This window comes from Molossus molossus, unplaced genomic scaffold, assembly GCF_014108415.1.
Source record: "Molossus molossus isolate mMolMol1 unplaced genomic scaffold, mMolMol1.p scaffold_m16_p_16, whole genome shotgun sequence".
Classification (NCBI taxonomy): Eukaryota; Metazoa; Chordata; class Mammalia; order Chiroptera; family Molossidae; genus Molossus; species Molossus molossus.
The window spans coordinates 46930067-46951268 of record NW_023425351.1 but is presented as its reverse complement, the minus strand read 5'-3'; the positions used below and the strand labels follow the sequence as shown (position 1 = coordinate 46951268).

The following is a 21202-nucleotide window of genomic DNA, read 5'->3' as shown; positions in this document are numbered from 1 at the left end:
AAGGCTTGCCCAGCAGGTGTGGGTCAGTGAATTGAGCATGTCCCATAGAGTGAGAGGTCCTGGTTTGATGCCCCATCAGGGCACATGTCTGGGTTGCAGACTCGATCCCCAATAGGGGGGCATGCAGGAGGCAGCTGATAGATGTTTCTCTCTCATATGGATGTTTCTCTCTCTCTCTCCCTTCCTCTCTCTCTAAAAAAATCAATAAAAACATATTTTAAAAAAGAAGAATTAAAGGCTATACTTTATATTAACTCTATCAAAATAAGTAGCCAAAAATTACAAATCAATTTTAAAATATTAGGAGAATTATAAAAGTAATCCTCTGAAGAAGGAAACTGCTAAATTATAAAAGAACACATTTTCTTTTTTTAAAAAATCAACATAGGAGTGCTGACAGTGAAGAAGGTAACATAGAGTCCAGGTGTCATGAACCATGAACTCACCCTGATTTTCTCACCAACTACATTAATGTCACTTTCATAGTTATGCTTTAGAATAATCACAAGCAGCAGCACAATTCAAGCATGGAGAGGAAATACACTGCATAATTTTAAAAAATCATCAACAGCTTTGAGCATGAAAGTTTAAACAACCATTTGCACTGTATGTATATTTTTTGATTTGAGGAAATATCAGTCCATGGACTGACATGAATATATTAGGAAGGTCAGCTCACATACTATACAAATTATCTTTCTTCTCAGGCATTAGCAATGCCATGATTTTGTAATGAGTTATGGGCCTAGGTATAATCTCACCAAAAGCAAAAATACCCAAAGGGAAAATGGAAGGAAACAGAAATTATAATGTTGCCTTGTGACTTCCTAGGGGTTTTCCCAAAGAGTGGTATACATGGACACACATTTTCCCAACCTCTGGATCATTACAGCATACCAAAATTGTCTCCAGTTGGCAGAAGTAGGATTAAATATAAAGGGAAATACTATATCCAAAGGATATATTGCTTATGTTTTCCTGCATGCAAAGAATAATATAAAATTAAGTTTTATGAGGGTAAAATTCATTTTTATCTTGTTCACTGTTGTATTCCAAGCTATTAGTATTATGGTTAAACTGGAGTTAGACCTTAACATATATTTCTTAAATAGATCACTGGAGTTTAATTTGGTAAAAATATTTTGGGAAAAATGTGAGCAATAGATTTTAAGAACCTTAAAATTTTATTTTCTTTCATATAGTAATTTTGCTTCTGGAAAGCTATTTCAACAGAAGAATTTTGTTCTTACAAAATATGCAAGATCTATATTAAAGGATTTCCATGACAGCATTATTTAAAATAATATAAATTAGAAATAAGATATTGTATTACAACAAATTAAGTTAAAATGGGGTATTAAATAAGTATTAAAAAAGTGGACCCCCTCTCCATATATATATATATATATAAATAAAAAAAGGTTTCCAAATAGTATACATGGATTTATTATAGTTTTCTTTAAAAAAAATTATATGTATATAAATGGTTATATTTTAGCGGCAGGTTCATAGGTGATTTTTATTTTTTATTTATCTATCTGTACTTTCTAGATTTACAACAATAAATATTATTACATTTGTAAACATTATCTTATTGCAACATACTCCTCTAACTCATAAGAAAATGATAAAATAGTACACATTTAAAATTAAAATTACATGATTTTAAAGCAGCATCACTTATAAACTTTAACTTTATACCATTATATATATTTATAAGTAAAACCTTTAGGTTTATATTTCCCCAAAACATTTAACAGTATTACTTTTTTACCATATTCATTTTGAACTATAAGGAAAAATTGTGGAATCTGAAATCTGTCAAAATGCCTGCATTATGCTTCTTACTCTTGCCTCCTACTTCAATTTGTAATAGGCCCTTGGGATTTTAAGTGAGGTAACAAAGTGGTACTTGTCATGGAAGTATAACTTCCACTCCTTCCTCTTCCACCAACTGAAGCCAATTACACACACATGCACACACACACAGAAATTTATGTATATACTGGCATCATCCAGCTACCCAGAACATTACTTAAAGATGAACTACTTAAATGGAGCCATAAAAAAAGGAAAACAGCTAACATTTATTACCACTTCCTAAATTGGTGGGGGAAAAAGACATATACATTTGTATCCATAAATGACAACATCTGTACTGTCAATATATGGAACAGAATAAGTAGAAAGATGCTACTTATAATGGAAAAATGAAAAAAAGACCATTGTCCTCAAATGAAAAGTTCACTCTGTTTATAAAAGAGAAAGGAAAAGAAAATAATAAAGAGAAGCAATTCATTTTAGTAAAACATTTACAATTTCCTGATAGTATCTCAATTTTCTTCCTTGCATAACTTTTTGTAATTGTCACCTTTTTGATCCAAATAGTCCAATAAAGACATGTCTAATGACTTCTTCAATAAATTTTAATATATTAATTTTGCTTATACTTCCTATATCTCCTCTAATGAAAATTCAGTAAAACCCAAATTCCTTCCTTACTCCCCAAAATACAAGTTTTGTAGCTTATTTAATAAAGATTTTCCTATTGCTCTTATAATACTATCCCAAGAATAGTTAGCTTTTAATGATAATTTTTATATAAAACTTAGTGTCTGAATTTTGAGAACCTAAATAGTTCTTAATATCCATAAAGTTTCAACTTGAATAACTTGGTGACATTGTCAATACTAACCTGTATGTTTTTAAATTATGACTGGATAAATTTTATACGTTAACATTTTTAAATGGTTATAAAAGGGAAAAACATTGATGTTAACCAAAAAGTGAGGGCTTACATTTGCAAAGCTCTTCTAAATATGGACATAAAATGCAGAACTTATAACTTTAATTATAAAATGTTCAAGTTAGGGATCATCTACTATGAAATCATCTGGTGTACCACTCAGTAATCACTTATATATTCACATGTGTACTTAATTTTGTCTATTGACAAATGCATTTCAAGTATTACTACATTTCAGAGCAATATTCATACCTCACTCAAAGTGTCCTTAAGATTGAAAAGCAGGAAAAGTACATAAACATTTACTTTTATCTTAAATATAGCATCTTTGTATACTGCAAAATTTTTATTTTCCTTAAAAGTTTATGACACATTATTGTTATTTTAGGGTATTGAGCAAAAATTATAACCTTGAATTTTGGAATATTTACTAAAGTAAGAAAAGTTTTAGATATCTTCACAAATTCTAACGCTTATTAAATTATAGGAACCTAACTCTAATAAAGTACTATGCTAAATAATTAAAATAGAATTTCAATCAATTAAAATTACAAAGAATGAGAAAGTTTGATGGTTAAAAGCACAATTGTATTCTAAGAAGAACTTGGTTTACCAAGAACTAGCAACATATAATAAAAACACTACTTGAAATTCCAAAAAGGGAAATTAATTTAGTGATTACATACTGAAAGTTGTCCAGATAAGAACTGTGGAACATCTCTCAACATGCCAGGACTCATGGGAGAGGTAACAGAAATAGAAGGACGATCCATTTTTTGAGATTCGAATGAGCTAGAACCTGAAATGGTAAATATACATAAAGAATAATAACAATGACTCTTCACTGGTATTTAATAATCTTCACCATATAGCTCAAGTTTTTCTTTTTAATGTCCACACAATGGCATTAGATAGACCATTTTCTTGGCCACAATGTCCCAAATACACAGAGTCTTTTACTAACGCATAAGTGAAGCTTAGGGATTCTCTTAAGACCAAGGGTGAACCAATTTCTGTGCCAATAAGAGTATAAAAAAATGTCTACTTCAGGACTTATTTACTTTGTTGACGTGTACTAAACTTATCTTACAATAACATTAAGAAAATTTCAAAGTAGAAACTTAGGTATGAAAAACCAAAACTGAAATCAATCAGGCAATTTGAAGATGCTCTACTCTTACAATACTAAAAACATAAGTACTAGAATGTTAATTGTACAAATATTTGCAGAAAGTGATTTTTTAACCATATCTGGAAGAATATAATTAATTAGATGGGCAGAAAGGAAGTGAAGTACTATGAAAACAGAATATCAGAAAATATAGAACCACAGTACTCAGAAGTGATATGTATGAATTTATGTGTATGGAGGGGAAGGAACAAATTGAAAAGTGAACAAAAATGGAGCTAACAGAGCTAATAAAGACACTGGGGGCAGTTAGAGCCTGAAATTCTGGGTAGCACATTTTAGCACTAATAAAGTTTCCACGCTAGCCCTGGCTGGTTTGGATCAGGAGTTAGAGCATCAGCCCTCAGACCAAAGGGTCGAGAGTTCAATTCCTGGTCAAGGACACGTATCTGGGTTGCAGTTGCAGGTTCCATCCCCAGCCCTGGTCAGGGTTGTGCAGGAGGCAACCAATCAATGTGTCTCTCTCACATCAACGTTTCTCTCTCTCTCTCTCTTCCTCCTTCCCTCCCTCCCTCCCACTCTATCTGAAAAAAAAAAAAAAAATCAATAGAAAAATATCCTCAGTTGAGGATTAAAAAAAAATTTCCACACTAAACTCTTATGAATGAGGTAATAAAAACTGTATTTGAGGAAGGTGACTTTACCCCTTATTTTAAATGTAGATTGAATTGAGAAACATGGAAACAGGAACAAGTGGAATTCAATAAATAACCATAGGAAAGGTTGCAAAAATGGAATAGAAATAATTCAGGTGATACCGTAAAATAATAAAACGAAGATTCAGAAACCAATTAGATACGAGATACAAAGGAAAGAGAGGGGCTAACATTAAGATTTCAATTCTTGTAGCCAGATACAGGGTCAAGAAAGTCCCTGATGTGTCTGCCTTGATCTCTGCACAGGACCATGCTTATTCCCGGGGAAACAGAACAATGTAGAAAGTCCTGTGCTTAAGGGAATTAATGAAAAAGTTATTTTGGAACACAGTGGCCCTCTGATATCTCTGAGATGTCCAAGGGGAGATACAAAACAAATTACTGAATATATGGATGGAACCAAATGCAGAGTAAATATTAGTGTTAGAAATTAAACTGAGCCCTGGCCAGTTTGGCTCAGCGGTTGGAGCGTCGGCCTGCGGTACAGAGAGACCCGGGTACGGTTCCCGCTAAGGGCACGTACCTCGGTTGCAGTTTGTCCCCGGCCCTGGTTGGTCGTGCAGGTGGCAGCCACTCGATGTGTCCCTTCACATCGATGTTTCTCTCTCTCTCTCTTCCTCTCTCTCCCTCCCACTCTATCTGTACAAAAAATGGAAAAATATCCTCAGGTGAGGATTAAAAAATAAATAAATTAAAAGTGTCTCCCCAACTGGGGCACACGTGGATAAAATGTAAAGTGAAGAGGGAAACTGAAAGCCTTGGGATCAGAAGTAATAGTGACATCTTTGATAACATTTACAAGTGGAAAGAATGCTTACTTTATAGTAAAAAATAAGCTCAGTTTTCTACATTAAGCTTCAAGGAACAAGATGTTTAAATGTATCCTTTAAATACCCAGAGATGAAAAGAAAATAAGATAATTTCGATATATAAACTTAAGAGTCATATGACAATAAAACCATATGAAGAAAAGAATTTATTGAGGAACTAAAGACAGAGGATTAAAAACTGGACCTTGGAGAACCTATTTTTCAGCATTTATAGAATAAAGGATTAAATCTAATTTGAGAAAAGCCCCGTCTCCTCAGGAACAATTTTGGAATTGTTTCACAATGCTCATACAACATTTGAGTGATGTAATCTAAGTGAATAAAATATACATACTTCTTAGGATTGTTGTTAAGAACTGTGATAATGTAGGCACAATATCAAGCACAGTTTTAGGAACTCAATAAAATGGAAGCGATGATAATGATAATATCATTATACATAATTATTATCATTATATTAGTATTTATTTATTATGTTATAGTTTCATGTGGTCATGACGTTATTTTGGATAAAATTATTTAGCACCTAGCCAGAGGTACTAAATCAAGTAAGTCATATGATCATATTTTAAAGTATAGAGCTATAACATTCCAAAGGGATTTCATCTATCTGATAAAGATTTTCTAAATTTTTATACTTGTAATTATAATATAAAATTGGAAATAGATCTATTTTGGTAGGATATTCTCAATTATTGTGCATATAGAGAATCCAGCCACTTCTCACCACCTTCACTGCTACCAACTTGGTCTAAGTCGCCATCATCTCGCCCTAAAATACTAAAATAGTTTTCTTACTAGTCCCACTGCTTTCACCCTTAACTCCATTTAATATATTTTCAACACAGTATCCAGATTTTAAAACATAAGACTCTCTCTCATCAAGACTATCCTGTGTAGTTCTTGATTTTGCTAAGAGTAAAAGCCAGTGTCTTTATAGTGGCTTATAAAGTCTGCAATTTGGTTGCCCACTACTCTCCTCTCCTCCTCCTGCCAATCTCCTCCTTGCTCACGCTGTTGCAGCCAAACTGGCCTTCTTGCTTTTCTTTAAATGCATCTTAGGGTTTTCTGCCTCAGAGACACTGCATGTCTGGTCCTTGTACCTGGAAAACTTTTCCCCCAGAATCTTTGCCCAAATCCTTCCTTCTCAGTGTAATCTACCCTAAACAGTGTCTATTTCACATTGCAACTCTCCTCTCTTCTTTCACCCTATCCCTTACTCTGCTCTCAATCAATGAAGAAACCTAGTTCATTGGAAAAACTGCATTAGTTTAACATCTAAAATAGCACACAAACACAAGTGATAAAAAGTATTTATGTGTTTAACATTATTTAAAATAAATTTATACATGTCTATTGTTCCACTTTAACTCCAGTGTTAAATCAGAAATATTACTCCATTTTCTTAGAATATAAATAAGAGTATATATAATTATTCACTCAATTGTCCCAAGAATTCTCCATTTACTGAGGGTTGGGTTACACAGTAGTAAATTTTAAAATTAGGGAAAATTTTTTTTTTATCCTCACCCAAGGACATTTTTCCATTTTTGTTCAGATAGAGTGGGAGGAAAAAAGAGGGAGGGAGAGAGAGAGAGAGAGAGAGAGAAACATCGACGTAAAAGGAACACATCAAGTGTCGCCTTCTGCATTACTCCAACCAGGGCTGGGGACAAATAGCAAAAGAGGTATGCGCCCTTGCCCAGAAATCAAACCCACGACTCATTGGTCCACAGGCCGATGCTCTCACTGCTGAGCAAAACCGGCCAGGGCTGTTCATTTTTTATTGCAATGGTTTCACATACATGTCAAAATATGTCCATTTCAATATGTAGAGTTTATTGTAACATACTCTAAGAAAACTATCTAAAAATAGTAGTTAAGACCATGTTTTTAAAAAAAATCTTGCCCTGGCTGGTTTGGCTCAGCGATTAGAGCATCAGCCTGGGTCCCGGGTTCGGTTTCTGCTAAGGGCATGTACCTCGGTTGCAGTTTGTCCTCGGCCCTGGTTGGGTCATGTGGGTGGCAACTACTCAATATGTCCCTTTCACATTGATGTTTCTCTCTCTCTCTCTCTCTCCCCCTCCCACTTTATCTGAACAATAACTGGAAAAAAATGTCCTTGGGTGAAGATAAAAAAAAATCTTAAAGTATTACATACCTTTGTACATTTTCCCACAACACAAAATAATGTTAAATTTCCCATCTTTATATGATTATATACTTCATAAGAAGTTTACTATATTTCCTGATTTGTATTAGATAAAGTCCTTCATTTAACCCTTGATGAATGACATTATTAATAACTTTTCCTTCTAGAATTAATGAAACTTACTGGACTCCAGTTGTGCATGTGTGCTATCAGGTATTCTAGGTATATCTCTGAAATGACAGAAAAAAAAAACAAGAAATTGTTGCAACACTTAATGCAACTGCTGTTTTCATCATTATCAACCTTTATTATGAGAGAAATGAACAAAATTGTGTAAGATAGTGGTATTATATAAATAAGAAAAAGATAGGCCATATTCTTCTAATGCTAATAAAAGTATTCCTGGGTAACAGAAAACACTTAAAAAATTAAAATTCATACATATTTATAGCAGATTTATAAAAACATATACTTTATTTTCTATATGTCTCACTACACAACTGTCTATTCTAAAAAATTTCTGCATTCAACAAGTTTTATAGATATATTGTAATTCTATCCTACTCTTGATTTTTACTTGCTGTTGTTCTAAATCAGTAACATTAAAATACAAAGAAAATATCACCTAACCAAAAATTAAAATATTCAGATTTTGATTGAAATTATTTTAATGTAATAACTCCACTGAGACAAATATACACAAGTTTCTTATTGGAACTTAACAAAGTTACTTTATAACTGCATTTACACCAAAAATATGTACATTTTGTTTGAGATTTGTCAATAAGGGTAGATATTAATGGTTAAAATCATTAAGAAAATTACATAAAAGAAAATTTCAAAGATTAAATAAAAATGTTTAGAGTATCCTTTAATATGAAGAAATATATTTGATTAATACACTAGGCTGATACAGTACAGTTTTACCATAATACCAAACCAAGACAAAACAAAAAATAGATACAATTTCACATGCCAGATTCATTACTTTTGAAAGAAACATTTCAAAAGCTAAGTTACCACCATAAGTCATTTTCTAAAGTATAAAAAGAGAACAAAATGAGAAAGTCGAATCATTTCCTAAATAAGTAAAAATTGGGCATTATATTCTAACACAAGAAATAATTTCTATAGCCTCTATCCTAAAATGCTTTTACCCTGAACATGTATTTAATAATTCACTGTCAGTTTATAATGTTCAACTGCTTTTTCTAATTATAGGTATATCTTTCTATTGGTTTAGAATATAAGCTTTTATAAAGGAAATACTACTAAGATAAAGAGTAATTCTCATAACATAGCTGCAAAGGATGATATATTTATTGCCAACTTTTGGAAATTGTTAAATTAATCTATAGGTAACAAATTATAAAAACAAATGAGAATTTGACATTTGTTTATATTTTTATCTTTCTTTAATAATGTTATGTTTTTGCCTTAAATTGTCCCTTCTATCTGGGAACAGTATGTCTTTAGGCCCTCTCTTTCCTATGTTGAAATCTCCATTTTGGAAAAAAATACATAAAAATCATAGAATATAGTTGATCCTCATTTTTATAGTATAAAGGACCATAGTTCATGAAACGTCCTTTAAAAGTAATTGTTATTGGGAGGGAGGGTGGGAAGAGATTAATCAAAGAATTTATATGCATATATGCATAGCCCATGGACACAGACAATAAACAGGTGAAAGCCTGGGGTGGGGAGGGAGACTGGTAAAGGGGGTAAAGGGGGAAAAAATGGAGGACATCTGTAATACTCTCAACAATAAAATAAATTAAAAATAAAACAAGAAAAAAAAAGTAATTATTACTATAGTCCCTTCCTACTAATGCCATCAGCCATCTACTAAGATACGAAGATAATAAAAATAATAAACATATAAATATTTTGTCTTTTGTAATTAACTTTTACCCTTTTATAATTAACTGTATAATCAGATAAATAGATTAGATGATTTGGGGTGAAGTGTTTTCAGTAAAAGAAAAAAAATGATCTCAAAATAATGTAGTTTTAATAAAGCAATCAGGTATTTTTGGATTGCACTTCAAAAATTGTTTAATAGTAGTCAACTCTATACATGTGGAAAGCACTCAAACTAACTTACCCAATAGGCCTTGAAACAACAAGCTCCACTTGTGGTTCAGGTTTGGAGTCCAGAATGATGTTATATACTTCTTCAAATGTGGCTCCTTGCAATAGCCTTCCATTCCACTCTAACACTTCATCACCTATTGTGTGTAATGATAATCTTAGAAAGAAAATCTAATCCCATAAATGCACTCAAAACAAAGCAATCTTAAACTGCAATGAACTACACAGAGTAAAATCACCATTATGAAATAAGAAACATTATGAGAACAGCTCCAGTGGCATAAAATTTGATGACAAGAATGATTTGTATATTTCACCCAAAAGGCTGAGCGTCAGGAAAAAAAAAATTACATAAAAGTTGTCTGTGATTTCCAGGATTTTCTCAGTAATGTCTTGTCCATGAATGGTTGTGAGTTCTTCTTCTTGGTGACAAAAAGACATTTAAATTCTAATAGAAATTCTAATTCTAGAAACTATCAAGATCAGTTGCCACTTTGTAGAGTTCATGACTCTGCATTCTAGTTTTTTCAAGATATTTGGCTGAGCACTTCGTCTAAACTCTCTTGTAAAAAGCTTAATATTTAGTATATTCTCGAATCCTCTCCAAGACTCTCATGGATCTCTCCTATCCATTACCAAAGAGATAAGGAGTGACACACTTTAGGAAATATGTATTTATCTATGAAGTATGTTTCCTAAACAATGTTACAAGTTTTCAAAAGAAAAGTGAAGGCTTATGGGAAACAAAATAGGTAAATACTAGATACAGAGTAAGAATGTACATAAGCAAAAAAAAAGAAAAAGAAAAAATCAATAACTATAAAAATCTTTTTTCTAATGTGACTCAAGAAATTATATTACAACTTTCCATTAATGAATAAATTTAAGTTAAATGAGCTCTTTGCTACTGGTCAAATCACTTCTAAATTAGGATAACTTTTTCATAACTACTCAAATTTAACAGTTTTAGTGTAATCAATGAAATACAGAAACTCACCTGGTCTAAGATGTCCTACAGTATCAGCTAAACTTCCTTTTTTCACTTTGGTAATAAATGCACAGAGCCGACCTGATTCAGTCATCTTTCCTCCTACAACCTGTTTAAAAGAGAAAAATGTTGAGGGAAACATTGTTCCAATGAGGAGTCAAGTGAAAAATAGACAATTTGCAGCTTTAAAAGAAACATGTTTTTATTGATTTTAGAGAGAGAAGAAAGGAGAGGGAAAGAGAGAAACATCAGTTGATTGCCTCCCACACATACCCCAACTTGGGATGAACCCCCAACCTGGATATGTGCCCTGACCAAGGAATCAAACCTGCAACCCATAGATGCATGAGACAATGCCCAACCATCTGAGCCATACAGGCCAGGGTGACAATTTGCAGCTTTTAAAACTACAACTCACTATACTTAAAATATTTTTATGTAATTTTTATTTATTGATTTTAGAGATAGAGGAAGCGAGAGGGAGAGAGATTTGGACATCTATGGGAGAGAATATCAATTGGCCACCTCCTGCATGCCCCCAGCTGGGGATCAGGCCCACAACCTGGGCATGTGCCCTGACTGGGAATCAAACTGACAACCTCTTGTTGCATGGTTCAACATTCAACCACTGAGCCACACAGGCCAGGTTAAAATATATTTTACGTTACATAGTGTTGTTATTAGGAACTGAGCACATGTCCCAAGAGTAAGTTTTTTACATATTAAAATGTTTTACGCCCTGGCCAGTTTGGCTCAGCGGTTAGAGCGTCGGCCTGCGGTCCGGAGAGACCCGGGTTCGGTTCCCGCTAAGGGCACGTACTTCGGTTGCAGTTTGTCCCCGGCCCTGGTTGGTCGTGCGGGTGGCAGCCACTCGATGTGTCCCTTCACATCGATGTTTCTCTCTCTCTCTCTCTCTCTCTCCCTCCCGCTCTATCTGTACAAAAAATGGAAAAATATCCTCGGGTGAGGATAAAAAAAAAAATTAAAAAAATAAAATGTTTTACAATTTAATCCATTATATTTTGAAAATGTTGCATACTTTAGAAACACCAATTTGACGTTTTTTCTTTCTTACAGAATTCTTAACTTTTGTAATTTCTAAAAACATGTTATTTCAGTATTATCTAATTAACATATCTAGTTATAGACTTCAAATATCACAATATAAATATTTGTTGTTTTTACTGTAATTATGATATCCCACCTAAATTTCATTAGTAATCTTTTAGGCACATTAATAGTGCAAACAATGATTATATACTCTTCCTGAGAAAATTATTAAATTTACTTAATCTCATCAGAATTAATGTGAACTTTTGACCATTTGTATCCCAGCTTTTCTGTTTTTATGTTTCCATTAATATAAAGGGTGGAATAAAAGTAGGCTTACAGTTGTCCCTATGGAAAAATACAATAAATAATATACAAGAATAAACTCTGTGTTTCTTGTACTCACAACTGTAAGCTTACTTTTGCCCTCCCCTGTATATTTTTCAGGAAAAAAAAAAATTACCAATAATGCTGTGGAGTCATATATGTACCTGCAAAAATGTCCTCTTATAATAGTAATGCTTGATTCTCATCAACTGGAATTCAGTCAATATATCAACTTTATAGCAAGCCAAGCAAATAAGAGTAAATAACTTCATTAACTAAAATAGCTCTTTTCCTCTTCTAAATTGAGTGAAAGATATCTGAATTAAAAAAACAACAACACTGATTTGTCACAGTCTATGTATTTATTCCCAAACTGCAATGAATTAAACTCAGTATTCTTATATTTGATTCTGAAAATTAAATCTATAGATATTTTGAACTTATATCCCCATGTCAATTTTTAAAAATTTTTGACTTGATTAATTTTAATAGTAATGATATTACTGACTATAATTATCATTACTAAAATCTTATAACGTGTTAGACACTGTACTAAATGTTTATATATTGCTTTATTTAACCTTCTTACAACAATTTAGTAAGATTATTATCTCCATTGTACAGATGAGGAGTCTGAAGCTAAGAGAAGTTTAGTTGACCAATGTCATGTACCTAGTAATTGCAGTAACTAGAAATTAAACTGAGACTTCCTCACCTCCACACTACACTACTCTAATGCTCTACTGGACAGATCCAGTTCATCACTATCTTGTGACCGTGGGCAAGCTATGACAATTCTCTAAGCTTATTTTATATCTGTTGTGAGTGTTAAACAAAAGGATAGATGTAAAATGCTCAGATGAGTGCCAGCCACCCAGTAAATGTTAGTTGCCCAATTCCACTTACACCTAAAATTTTCTAATATCTCTCACTATGTTCTACAGGAAAACTTCTGTAGCAACAGCTTAACTCTAAAATATTTACTCTTTTTTTCATTTCAGATTTTAATTCACCACACAGATGTACAAAAACAAACAAATAAACAAAACAAAACTATATTTGGTGTAATTACCAAACAATTGTTTGGTATTATATAGTAAAATATAAATTAATATTTATATCATATCACCTAACATAAGTATTTTTGAGTCTCTAGGCTTCAAACAGTATTCTCTCACATAGACACACATATTTTGCTACACTAATTAAAAAATTATATTCCTGTATAATACATATATTACATTTCTCAGGTTTTCATATTTAGTCATTGACTAAAACTACTATTTAAATAGAATATAAGCACAAGTATAGACATAAAGGACAAACTGCGTAGGTAAAATAAGTTTGAGCACTGTATTTAGGATTCAAGTATATAACTCGCTATAATTTCCAAAATTATACATACAAGTATTATTGTAGAATAATGGCAACTTCTTAAATAAAACTAGGAAAATAAGAAATAGATAATGAGGGCAAATATTTGGGAATTCTTGAAAATGGAAAGAAAATTCACTAAGTTAGTATAGGTAGAAAGAGTTATTATATCTCTTTACAGATTAATCTGTAAAGCAGTATAGAGTCAGAATCTTACATATTTCATCACATACCTTTAAGCCAAGCATTGCTCCTGAATCTCGAGGTACACTTCCATCTTTCAGACGCTTATTTAATAAAATGCGACCAATTAAACGATCTCCATCTTTAGATGGCTGCCATGTCACAGGGTGCTGACATTGCATCAAAAAACAAAATAATTAATGTCATTTTATGACAAATGACCCCTTATTGTACAATCTCTCTAAATTTCAGATTTCTGAAGTATTAATGATTACACAAACCAGTTTGTATTCAAAACATTGATCAAAAAAGCTTACTACATTATGCTTATAACCTCAATTTTATTATCTCAAGTTTTCAAAATTAAATTACTTCAAATTCTTATAGTGTTCTAACACAATACTAAAGTTATGTAGTTCTACAAAATCTGAGAAATCTTGAAAATATTTTCAAAACCTAATTTTATTACATACATGCTAAAGATTAATAAATTCACAGGTGGGAAAGATAGATTGGAATTCTATATAACTAAACTCATTTTAAAAAATTTAATCTTCAAACACTTTTGAAATACTTTGAGAGACCTTATTACAATAAAAGTTAATAGGTCAAATTATATAAAACACAAAATTCAAACCTATGATGAGGGCTTTCTTGAAACAGGTTTCTATATTAAATTTATGAAAAAATACTCAAGCCCCAATAACTCTCCAACTGATTCTGGGAGAAATAGGCCTAATTCAAAGGTGAGAATAGAGTACAATTCTCACTTTTTGGAGATTCATTGATTCTTTCAGGTCTTTGATCTATTTAGTTAATTAATTTTAGTAGATAATTCAGGGGTATCCATTGCTAAATAACCTTGAAAATATTAGGGGTTTATCTCTCTCTCAGGGCAGAACCAATCCCTTTATAAATCACAACACCATCCCTTTCCATTATGAATTATATGTCAAATGACAAAGTAAATGATTTGTGTAATCACAGTTTCACAGTTATCTTAAAGTAACATGCATATCTTCATGCAAAATTTAGCATGCAAAAGACAAGTTCCAGTCAACCACATCTACATGGTAATAAGATTTTAAAAGTCTCACTACACTAAAAGCAAAAATAATAAATACCAAAGCAGATGGCAATGGTTCTAATACTAATTAATGCTCCATTGAAATGCTATGACAATAAAACAAAAGAGCAAAATGACAGTGAAAGGGAAAAAAGAAAAACAACTTTTTCTGTGCAAACAGACCCAATTATCTCCCTTTTGCCTGGGATTCAAACTATTAATAATTTAATTTTCATCCCAAGAAAAATATATGCAAGCAATCAAATAAGCCAATCCAAGAAATTCTTTGTATTTATGGTTTATAATAACATTACAAAATTCTCTCATGCGACCAAAGACAAAACATTCCTTTGTTCCTAATTTTTATTTCATTTACTTTTTTTTTTTTTTTTTTTTTTTTGGTATGCCGTCAAACAACAAAAACAGCAAAGCAAGCAAGAAATATTTTGATTTGTTTATTTTGGTTTTGTTTTTCTTTTCTGCACCTTAAGAAATGCTACATTGACCCTTGAAATGCCCTGTCTTTTTATTATGTTCCGTTTGAATGAGTGACAGAGAGCAAACGAAGACCAAATGAGCAGGTTAAAAGGCAGGCTCCACAATCTCAGTACCTTATCACTATGGCTATGCTCCTCGTTAAGGGTTGTGCTACTACAGGTATCTACCCCAGAGTCCTTAATCTGAGGCTCAGACCATTCCAAATCCTCTTCCAAAGAGTGGCCACCAAAGTACATCATTTTCTTTTGTCTCTCAGACCTGGTGTTAGAGTCCGACAAAACTGCCTGCTCACTAGTTTTTCTTTTTCCCTTTTGACTGTCCCCTACAGGTGTGGGATAAAAAAAATAAATAAATAAATATTCAAAAAGAAAACATGCAAAGGTGTAAATAAAAAAGGAAAAGTGAAATGATAACAGAAATTAAATAGTAAGGCTCCACATGTCTCACCAAAGACATTGGGGATGCCTCACTGCTATGCCAAGACGTATGGTCCAACCAGTTGTAATCCATGTCTCCTGTGAGAGTCAGACAGACAAAAAAGTGCAGTAAAGGAGACAGTGAAAGAAAGGACAAAGACATTATAAACATTTTAAACCATGTGATACTGTCTTGTTTCAAGAATTCTATAGTACTCACTACACATACCAAGGGAAAGCTAGAATTCAAAATGAATAAAATTTATAGAATGTAGGATATAAAGTTCATGATCACTAGACAGACCCTACAGAACAAAACTAGTAAAAGAAGGGAAAAGGCTAATAAACAGAAATCAAAATGAAAAAAATTACATTTTCTGTAAAAGAAAAAGGCTATTGGTTATGTCTATTACTCATGCTCTATTTTTCATGCTGTTCTATAGACATGAGTTATTCTCCAAAGAGTAAAGAACATTTTAAAAATTAAACAGTGGTTTGCCAATAACCACTATAACAAAAAGCCAAGCAATTAAATGTTGTTCCTGGAATGTAGTACAATGTTTTCTTTAATCCTGAATCCTCCTAAAACTATTTGGTGGATTAAAAAAAAAAAGAACTGGTTACACAAAAGAATAATTTTGTATGAAAGTGACAAAAGAGATGCACTCAATTGCTATTAGTGAAAATAAAATATACTTTACTTATATCATGAATTGCTTAATATTATTTTGAAATAATTGTAAACTTTTTTCAGAAACTGCATTCTCATAAAAAGTAAATTTTATTTCAAATAATTTTGTCAGATAATTTGTGTAATTGGCAACCAAGAGTGAATACCTACTTCTCATACTTATATGCTCCTTATTTGCCTTACATTTGAAAAGAATTTATTTTTAGTCTACATGTGCACAAACATGTCTTAAAACTCTATTTGTACTTTCATTTCTTAAAAATATTTACTAAACCCCTTCCATTTGTGATGCATTGTGCTAAACTCTAGTGTATGGGGTAAAACAATGAGATATACAACAGAGGGGAGATAAACAAAATAAACAAGTCCTCAGTGTCATATAGGAAAGTACAAAACACTGAGTATAATAAGATCTAATGTAAATTTAGGGGTCAGCAAACACCTCTAAAGAAGTGATGTTTAAGACAAGAACTGAAGTATGTGACCTAAAGGACAAGTAAAGAAATAGGCAGATAGCAAGCAGAAAAGGACAAATACCACATGATCTCACTTATATACGGAATATAATGATCATAACAGTCTGAGGAATACAGTAGACCCAGACACATGGAAGTAGGGCACAGACTGACATCCCTCAGAAGAGGGGATGGGGGGTGGGGGGTGGGAAGAGATAAACCACAGAACTTATATGCATATATGCATGACCAATGGACATGGACAACTAAGCCGTGGACAGGGTGGAGGGGGGGTGGGGTAGGGGGTGCCAATGGGGTAAAAAGGTAAAATATCTGTAAAAAAATTATGGAAATATAAATAAAAAAAAAAAAAAAAGAAAGAAATAGGCAGATAGAAAAGTGGAGGAAAGAGCATTCCAGGAAGCTGTAACAACATGGCACTGTAAAAGAACTGCTAGAACACCAGTGTGTCTGAACCAAAAAGAATGAGGGCACATATAATGCTAAAGGAGACTGATGAGGCAGCACAAACCAGCTTAGTGAGGCCTTTTCACTTCACATTAAAAACTATGAATTTCATTTCTTGGTGGACTTTAAGTAAGATGGTGACATAAACTGACTTACATTTTTAAAAAATGATTCTAAGCACTATTTAGAGGTTGAATTGGAAGACACCAAGAGTTAAAAGGCATTTGCAGTAATCCATGGGGCAAGTGATTAAGGCTTTTGTAACAAACATAATGGCAATAGACAGGGTAAGAAAAGACAGAACTGAGAGGTGTTTGGGAGGTAGAATTAAGTGTTACGAAAGACTGAAGAGTCAAGGGTAGCTCCCAAATTTCTGGCATTAACAAATGAATGTAAGGACAGACAATTTAAGAGAGGAAGACACTGTATTACGGAAGAAGAAGGAAGGAATTACTCTATTTCATAGAATCTAAGATGTTATTGTATATAAAATTCATAGATATTAAAATAAAAACATGCATCTTAGAGTTTATTAATTATAGTGATTAATTTTAGATCTATTACTTGAAATATCCATAAGTTATTCAAGTGGGCATATAAGAAATCAATTGGTTAAGCTATAATAAAGCTTACAAGAAAGGTCTGAGCTGGAGACATAAATCTGGAATTACTAGCATACAGACAGGAGTAAGTAGATCATTTAGGAACAGAGACTAATGTAAAATATGAAGAAGACCCAGACTAAATTCTATCATTTAGAGTTTGACTTGCGGGGAAAAAAAAGAAAGAAAGAAAAAGAAGAGAGTGACTAAGAAAAACATTCAGAGAAAAAATAGAAGGAGGGAGGAAGATGGAAGTCTCAAAGCCAAACAGAAGAGAGTTTCCTAAACAGGAGGAGAAATCAGCTATATTGAATGATTTCTACATATCAGGCACAAGAAGGAACTGAGAATTATGCACTTGATTTGGCAACACGAAGATCAAGAAAGATGTTAGGAAAAGCACTCTGAATAGAATCATAAAATTAAAATTAAATTGAAGTAATTAAAGTTTAACCATGTGAAGCTAAAGTGAAAACATCTGACTAACCAAAAAAAAAAAAAAAGTTGTCATACATGGTAGTCATGTAAAAGAGTAAAAATTACTATTACTATAAGAATTAAATAAGGTAAATATAAAATAGTCCTAAACTACTAAGACTATTAGTACTTAAATAATACTTATTACTTAATATTCTTATTTTGTGTAGTTTCAAAGGGCTGAAATAAAATAAAATATCCTTCCTTGAGTAGCAATACAAAAATGTATTGCTGGGCTTTCCAGTTCTAGAACAAGAAATAGAAGACACACACACACAAAAAGAAAATCTTCAATTTTTTTGAAAAGTAACTGGAAATAAAAAAGCAAATGAATGGGCTCAACTGCAGAATGGAGAAGACAGAAGAACTACAGTGAACTTGAAAACAGAACAACATAACTTACCCAATCTTTAAAAAAGAGAGAGAGAGAGAATAGATGAAATAAAATAAAATAAAATAAAATAAAACAGCTTAGGGGTCTTGAGGGATTGAAATTAAATTGAAGTAACTGAAGAGTCAAAGAAAGACAGTTAAAAAAAAAAGTATATAGGTGAATGGTTAATAAAGTGAAGTCCCCAAAATAGCATAATCTAAAGAGCCTAACAGAAGACTCATTTTATGGTAGTCCCAGAAGAGAAAGAAGATGAGGCCAAAAAAGTACCTGAATGTATATAATGACTAAAAATTTCCCAAATTTGCAAAACATATAAGCCTACTGATACAAGAAACTACATAAATCCCAAACAAAAAATACACAAAGAAATCTCTGCCAAGACACATCATAATTAAACTGAAAACTAAAGACAAACTGTGTTAAAAGCAGCAAGAAAGAAACACCACCTTACCTAAAAGGGGAAAACAATTTGAATGTCAGTGAATTCTCATCAGAAACCTTGGAGACCAGAATGAAGTAGCACAATATTTTTAAATCACTAACACTAAAAGAAATGTCAACCTTGAATTCTAAATATGGTGAAATTATCTTTCAGAAAGGAATGAGCAATAAAGTCATTCTCAGACAAAAAAAAAAAACTAAGAGAATTTGTAACCAGCGGAGAACTACCCTAAAAGAATAGTTAAAGGAAGTCTGGAAACAAAAAAGAAGGGACCTGGAAATATGGAGAAGGAATAAAAAACATGGTAAGCAAAAGTACAGGTTAAATACAATAGGTATTTAATTATGTTTGATGTTTGAAGCAAAAAGGATACATTGTCTGATGTGCTTTTCGACGTATATGGAAGAAATATTTAAAACAATTGCATCATAAACAAGAAAAGATAAAATAAAGTATGTAAGGTCTCCACATTTCACTCTAGTAAAATGTTAATACCCATAGGATGCCATAAGTTGTGCATATGTAATGTTATCTAGAGCAACCATTAAAAAAAAAAAAAATACCTTTGCAAAGAAATACACTCAAAAACACTACAGATGAATCAAAATGCAACTTGAAAGAAAGTTCAAATAACCCATAGGAAGGCAAGGAAAAAAACAAATCAAAAACAGGGAACAAATAAAAAACAAAAAGAAAATGGCAAATAACAAGAAAAAAGCTGATCAATATCCCTCATGAATATAGACACAGAAATCCTTAACAAAATATTAGCAGATACAATTCAGCAACAGTATATACAAAGAATTATACATGCTGACCACATGGGGTTTATTGATGAAATGCAAAGCTGGTTGAATATTGAAAATCAATATAACTTATCACATTCACAAGTTACAGGAGAAAAATCACATGATTCATTGATAAAGAAAAACATTCATGAAAAAAAAAAAAAAAACCCACAAAGAATAGAGAACTTGCTTAAGTAAATAAGGGACACAACCTACAGTTAACATCATATTTAACAGTAAAAGGCTGAATGTTTTACATGAAGAGACATTTCACCACAAGAGATAACTTTATTTGTAATAGCCCAGAAGTAGAAACAACCAAACTGTCTTTCAATAGGTGAACAGATAAACAAATGTGGTGTAACCATACCATGGAATATTACTCAGTAATGAAAGGAAAAAGCAATCGATAAATAAAACATAAATGGACTTCAAGGACAATATGCTGAATTTAAAAAGCCACTAATTGTTTCGTACCATATGATTTCATTCATATAACATTCTCTACAAAATAAAATTACAGAGATGAGGAATAAACTAGAAGTTAGCAGATGTTGGGAATGGGGGAGGAGGTGTTCCTATAAAAGTAGTAGCATAGGAAAAATTTTTGTGACAATAACTTTATAATAATCTGTATCTTTATAATAGCATTGGTTACATGAGTCCACATATGTGATAAGATGTCAAAGAACTATATAAACATTGTTCTGATTTTTATATAGGTCTATAGTTACAAAAGATGTAAACATTGAAATAAATTAGGTGGAGGGCACATGGGATCTCTCTGTACTATATGCAACTTCCTGCAAATCTATAATTATTTCAAAATTAAAAATCAGAAATACTTTCTTGCTGCCTTCATAGGTACTGATCATCCATCCTATCACTAGAGAAGATCAGTGCTTTAGTTATGAAGTTACACTAACAATGCACTAAATCCTAGCTAACTCTGATATTCACTGATTTTATTAGTGCAAGTTAAACAGATTTAAATATGAAACCTGGTAAAAATAATCAAAAGATTCATGTCTTAGGCTAATATTTTCTCCTTCAATTACCTCTACTGTAAAATACAAACTAACCCAATAATGTGTGTTTTGTGTGTGTGTTGCATGTATGTTCAATACATAGAGGTAAAAATGTTCACATATTCTGCTTATTTTTCTATAATTATTAAATGAATACAAGAATTTGTTAACTGTTTTGTCATTGTTTTTTCATTACTTTAGGTTTATAAAGATTTTGCAATTACATCACATACTATATATACAAAGGTATTTGTCAACATCCTCATTTTTAATTTAACCAAGTTACAG

The 21202-nt window shown here is 32.0% G+C and overlaps 1 protein-coding gene across 12 annotated transcripts in view; it reads right to left on the bottom strand.

Moving 5' to 3' along the window:
• Positions 1-21202, bottom strand: part of RIMS2 (regulating synaptic membrane exocytosis 2) — a 513935-nt gene that overhangs the window by 241288 nt on the left and 251445 nt on the right. For 8 of the 12 annotated variants that reach the window (XM_036264303.1, XM_036264291.1, XM_036264295.1 and 5 more), the window contains 6 exons: positions 15267-15475; positions 13640-13759; positions 10665-10764; positions 9681-9804; positions 7757-7803; positions 3433-3545 (listed from right to left, as the gene is read on the bottom strand). In XM_036264303.1, the coding sequence (XP_036120196.1) occupies positions 3433-3545; positions 7757-7803; positions 9681-9804; positions 10665-10764; positions 13640-13759; positions 15267-15475 (713 nt within the window). Of the gene's footprint in view, positions 1-3432; positions 3546-7756; positions 7804-9680; positions 9805-10664; positions 10765-13639; positions 13760-15266; positions 15476-15600; positions 15669-21202 lie in introns of all 12 variants that reach the window. The other 4 variants (XM_036264293.1, XM_036264304.1, XM_036264305.1 and 1 more) reach the window with 1 other exon arrangement.